The following is a 6,000-nucleotide window of genomic DNA, read 5'->3' on the forward strand; positions in this document are numbered from 1 at the left end:
CTATAAACAGTACTTGTTAGCACATATTATGCATGCTGTAAGAACACAGACAGAACCAAGATCTTCCGGTGCCTTCTAAGAGCATCTAGTTTTAAACTCTGATCGAGTCATGCAAGAGTTAGGTACATCCATAAGCACAAGTCCAGGCATCTTAGGAATGTTAGTGTTCAACATAACGCACACAAAGATTACCATCTGAACAGCCATTTTGTACTGAACACCTATTTAGAATTTGTGTGAATATATTCCATTCATTTACAATGTGAAGTCTTTTTGTACCTTCAAATATGTTCAGATACCAAATAAGAGAATTCTCAGTAACATCGGTGAAATTTTATCACTGTTTCTCTTCTCAAATTCTTTAAATGCTTGAATATTTTGACCCCAGACTTTAGATCATATTCTGCAGGTCACAAATTAACATAATAGACTGGCAAAACCCAAGCTTTTAATTCTAAAGCCCATCCAAATATTCAAGTCTGCAACCAGGTTTTGACAAACAATTCAGCAATCGAGCCCTTCGAGCAGAGGTCCCTAACCATCACTGACCCTCAAGCAAACAGTATGCTGCAGTCAACTGAGCATTATGCCTGTCTCTCTGTTGCAGATATGAACAATCTGTTGACCATGAGCCTCAAGCTGGGCAATCACTGTCCTGGAGGTATTATCTCTTGCTCAGTTTACCATTTCCATAAATTAAGTGGATAAGGAATCCTTTACAGACAAAGGATTTCAAAGTGCTCAAGTGATTATACTACAGAAATGCAAATATCAAATTTAGTATCAATACAGTAAAGTGATACATGACATCAAAATAAAGTTGTTCATCGAAAGGGTTTAGCAGAAACAATATGACTTGTTCAAGGAGTCTGTACTTTCTTGCTTTGCTCTCTGAACGTAATGCTTGGCAAATGATAGTCCACAGAACCGTATCACCTTTCAACGGTTTTTTTTTTTAATTAAAAAAAATGCTAAGGGTAGAGTGATCTGAGTTTTTTTGTTGGTGGTGTTTTTTTGTTTGTTTTAGGATTGACAGTAAGCTAGCTCAAGAATTGAGGGGCTACTACTTTACCACATCATTTTCCTCACTTTGCTACAAATGTATGAATCTTGAGAAGGGGGGAGAAAGAAAAAGTAAGTTATGCCAAACCCATCATATTCACCACTCCTTCCCCTACCATGTTGCTGTTTCAGCCATCAACCCGACAATTGTTCAGACCTTCCAGTTAATACTAACTTTGTTAGACTCTTCAAATCCTTAGGAGTACTTTGCCGAGTGAGAACAATTAACCATTTTTACTTTGGAAGTTAATTTAAGCTAATGTAGGAGGTTATTTTACAGAAGTTAATACTACAGAATTTCAAAGAAGAAAAAAAACCAACCCAAACCTGTGAAGTGTACTCTACCTCCATTATCCTGACTACTTACTTTCTTTGCCACTTTGTTTACACTTTCTCTCAGATAAGGGCTGTTTAACAGGCATGCCAAGTAACAGTTAACTGAGATAGCTCTTGACTAACTATTAAACCATAACCAATGTCCTTCCTCCTTAGCAGTTGCTAATCATTTCAGGGCTCCTTTCTATTAACTGCATTTTGCATCACGAACATATAAAGAAACCATATCCTAAATAACTTTTATTCCAAGGAGGAGAAAACTGACTTTGAAGCAACACCACAGTGCAATGAGTGTAAAATGTAAATAATTATGTTTTGGTTTTACACTTTGCAATTCTCAGTGAAAGAGCAACCCAAACAACTTTGAAGAAGTTCCCTCAACACAACAGATCTGCCCAGCAGAGGACCCAACCTACGGCAAAATATTGTCTTATGGAGCATTCATTACATTTCTTTGCAGTCCTTGTCAGTGTCGGTTGTGCTGTGCAATCATGTTCCCCGAACACATCTGGCAGCATACCATTACCACCTGAAAGTCCCTTCAGTCATCAATTTTCAAGCAGACTTTTAAGATTTTAGTTTTAAATTTAAAACTGAAATGCCATTAAATAACAGGTAAACAGCAGAACAGCCACTTATATATTGTGAGAGATATCAGTCCATCAGATTTAACAGTTTATCACAGCATGTATGCCAGTGTACTAGCTCTCCCTATATAGTCTAATTAAACTGCATTCTTTCCACAAGAAGTGTTATATAATGTATTAGTGTATGGAAATACAAAACATTGTTTTCCTAAACAATATTGTAACTTGGAGGATTAAAAAGATGGTGCAAGCATACATAGGTGTCATAATATATACACAGGTGTTATAACAGGTGTTTAAAAGTGTTATTGGGGCAACACAGCAAGAACAAGAAACGTGTGTGCATGAAGCAGCTACCAAGTTACTGAAAATACGTAAAAAACCACCCAAACCCGGACAAAGCTAATCACCTGTAATTATAAGTGTACCGACTTGTTAGATATTTACTTCTTACTTTGAACTTGTCTCAAGCACACGCAGAAACACTGAATGAATTGCTGCTTACCCTCCCAGTTACATCTAGATGCGTTTCCACCGCTCAGCCATCAGGGAGGATCAGTACTGACACTAGCATACTACTCGAAGATCAAGGATTTGATCTGTTTCCCTAAGAAGGGAAGCGTCTGTTGAACGTTACAAATAAGCAGTTCCTGGCATCAAAGCGTTCACCCCCCCGAACAACAAAAAAAAAACCCAACCAAAGCCCCCAAACGGAAGCGTCCCCCGCCTCGAGGTCGCAGCGCCGCGGCGGCACACGTAACAAATGCCAGCACTAAGGCGGGCAGCCCGCCCGCAGGAAAGGGGCAGGGAAGCGAGGGCAGAGGCGCGAGCCGTTAACCCGGCAGGCCGCCGCGGCACGGGTACCCGCCCGGGCGGAGCGGCTCCGTCCCCCCGCCGCCGCCGCCCGTCCCCTCGGCAGGGCTCTCCCCGCGCGGGAACGCCGCCGAGGCGGCCGCCGGGGACCGCGCTCCCCCCGCCCCGACACGCGGGGAAGTCACGTGACCCGGGGGGGACCCTCACGGCACGAGAGCCACCGGGGCAGCCCCGGGCGGGTGGGGGGGGGGCGGCGGGGGAGGGAGTGCGAGGGGAGAACTGCTGTCGCCATGACAACTTCCAGGGGGGGAAGGGAAAACTTCAAATCCCAACCGTCAGTGCAGGAGCGGCTCCCTCTTAAAGGCGCACGCACACACACATACACACACAGGCGGGCTCCCTCCCCCCCTCCGCCCCCCAGGCCCTGGCGATGGAGGAGGAGAGGAGGGGGGCAGCCACCGGCACTCACCGCGCGAACGACGAGAAGCCGAGACAAAAGGACCCGAGCCGAGAAAGGGTCTCGGTCGGCGGCGAAGGGAGGGACCGAGCGGCCCCAACCGAAGCCCTAACACGCACCCTCCGCTGCCTGGAGGCGGCTTAGGACCTTCGCTCTCCCCCACAGACCCCGTCTCCGCTTCCGCCCTCCAAGAAAGCCGCTGGAGCCGCTCCTCCATCCCCGCTCCCCCCCTCCGCCCACCCGAGACACCCGGGCTCAGGGCACCTCGCCCGCTCCCCCCGCGGAGACCCCGCTCCCCGACTCGCCACCCCGTTCCCCTCAAGGACCCCGCTGCCCCCTCCCCCGCCCCTCGGTCCCCCCACTACGGCCGGGATACCCCGTCGTCCTCCCCTCTCTTACCCACACAGTGCATGAGCCGGTGCCGCCAGGAGTCGAGTTCTCGGCGGACTCCCCTGCGCTCCGCCGTGCAGCGGGGGCTCCGGCACTGGGAGGCGGCGGCGGCCATTCTGTCTGTTCCCTTTTCCATCTGCCTCTGACCTCACGCCCGCTCATTTACATACGAGCGCGCGCTCCCCCGGCTCCTCTCCCTCCCCCCCCCCCCTTGCCTCGTCGAGCGCGTGCCCGCGCCCCCCCCCCCCCCCCCCCCCCCCCCTCTCAGCATCCGGGGCGGGGAGCGCGCGCCGCCTGGCGGGGTGACGGACACGTGTCCCCGCTCCCCGCGGCGCCCCCGCCCCGCCGCCGGCCCTCCCGGGCGCCAGCCTCCCCCCGCAGACAGCGGGCCGGTTCGGTAACGGGGCCGAAAACGGACAACCCCCCCCTCCCTCCCCACCACCGCCTCGTTTCCCATCGGTGTGTCCCCCCCCGGCCTACAACTCCCGCAGGGCAGCGCGCCACCTGCTCCAGCCCAGCCAGGGCAGGCAGCAGCGATGCACGCCGGGAGTTGTAGTTCGCTGAGGGAGCGGGACTGGCACCCACCCGCGAAGCTTTCCCCAGCGGGAGGACACCCCGGACGGTCCTTCCAACGGCTCCACGCTGCCTGAGCCCCAGCACCGCAGGGCGACCCTCGCCCCACACCTCCCAGCACCGCAGCTCAGTCGGAGGCAGCTCTGGGTTAAGAGGATTTCAAAAGCCGGCGCAGGGCTCGTCCTCATCCCATGGTCTGCCCAGGGTGCTGCTTGGAGCCGGGCTGGCTCACGGCCCATCTGCTCGCCCACACCTGACCCCCGGGGGCTGCTGCCCATCACATCAGCCCGTTCCCCCTTCCATCCCTTATTCCACCACCGGCATGGATGTGGCTATCGTCTGAGGGAAAGCACAGTGCTATGCCTTCCTAATTAGCTTGCCAAACTCACTCGGTCGGGAGATTTTCAAAGTTCTCTAAACTACTGCTCAGTTCACCAGACTGTTTTTAACGGCTTTGCCTTCAGCCTACTTTTTATAAGGGTGTTGATCAGGTAGAGTCGGACAGGGAGGTCAGCTGGGGACCAGCGTCACCCAAAACACAGCGTTATCTCCCACCCCCCCTTTGGAAAAGACTAACATGGAAACTAGGAGCAAGTCAGGTTAGTTCAGTCTCTGGGAGCACGCCTGAGAAAGCTTACTATCAACCTACGAATGACTTCAGAACTAAAGTCAGATTAAGATAACTGCAAGAAAGTTAACACACAAATGTCAGATTGGATTACTTGGAGCATTTGACAACCGCTTGGACAGTCGGTTTTGCTGCTCTGCACACAGTCACCCTCATGCTGTACCTCCAGACTCCAGCACAAGACAGACATCCCTCAGCACCAGTCTAATATGATGATTGCTACCCGTGCCTTGCAAGAGAGCAATTAGCAGTCTTGAATTCTCCAGACAGAAAAATCAAGATCTTGCTGTTTTCTTAGATCCTGGTGTGTCTTTGAGTGCCTCCTCCTCCTCCACGCTCCCCTTCTCAGAACAGTCTTTGTATGCAGCGTTACTTCAGCAAGAAATGGCATTTTCTGTGCCTATTTGTAGGTTGTGATAGAACACAGGATTTAGTAAGTCCATAGAAAAGACAACACACCTTTGCTTTTCTCCTCCCTCCTCCATAAGGTTGAAGGAGCAATACTGGAAAGAATCATGTCACCCCTATCTATCTAGACACAATTTTTTTCTTGTGCTAGAGGATGAGCAGAGTTAACAGTGATACTGTGTCAAAGCTGCAGAGGGGCTTCAACTTTGAACAACAGACGGGAAGCCTTTCCCCAGTCACTCATCCCTCTACGTATCTGTGTAGAGTGTCAGCGCAACCAGAAGCAGGGCTATTTGGGAACTGAGCCCTTACCACCTTTCAGTGGAGCATTTCAGGAGAATGGCAAGACTGGAAGTGCAGGTGAAAAGGCAGCCTATTGCTTCCTCTAGCTTTTCATCATGGCAGCCAGCAATAAGTAGCAAGCAGCAGCTCGCCAGTCTCCTGGCTACCTCCTTCTTCACCTCAGCTCTGTTGTGAGTACCTTGGCTCTCTTATTTGCACTGGACTTCCAAAATGCAACAAAAATCGTCAGCCTTGCCTCAGAGAAACGGCAAAAACCAAGGCAACTCTGGGAAGGCGTTGTCAAAACGCACACAAACTAAAATGTAACCTTATTTGGATAGAACGCATCAGTTTCAAACTAATAATATCCTCCAGCAAAAAATAATTCTTTTGCCATAAGATGGGCTTAAAAAAAAAAAAAATCTGTCATGCATTTGCTTCTCCTGCAAACCTTCTATGGTGGA

The 6,000-nt window shown here is 50.4% G+C and overlaps 1 protein-coding gene across 6 annotated transcripts in view; it reads right to left on the minus strand.

The window, feature by feature from the left end:
• LCORL (ligand dependent nuclear receptor corepressor like) overlaps positions 1 to 3,781 on the minus strand; it is an 87,520-nt gene extending 83,739 nt beyond the window's left edge. For all 6 annotated transcript variants that reach the window (XM_050896033.1, XM_050896034.1, XM_050896032.1 and 3 more), the window contains exon 1: positions 3,655 to 3,781. In XM_050896033.1, coding sequence (XP_050751990.1) covers positions 3,655 to 3,781 — 127 coding nt within the window. The remainder of the gene's footprint in view (positions 1 to 3,654) is intronic.
• Between the last annotated feature and the right edge of the window lie 2,219 nt (positions 3,782 to 6,000).

The sequence above is a fragment of the Gymnogyps californianus genome, chromosome 4 (genome assembly GCF_018139145.2).
Source record: "Gymnogyps californianus isolate 813 chromosome 4, ASM1813914v2, whole genome shotgun sequence".
Lineage (NCBI taxonomy): Eukaryota > Metazoa > Chordata > Aves > Accipitriformes > Cathartidae > Gymnogyps > Gymnogyps californianus.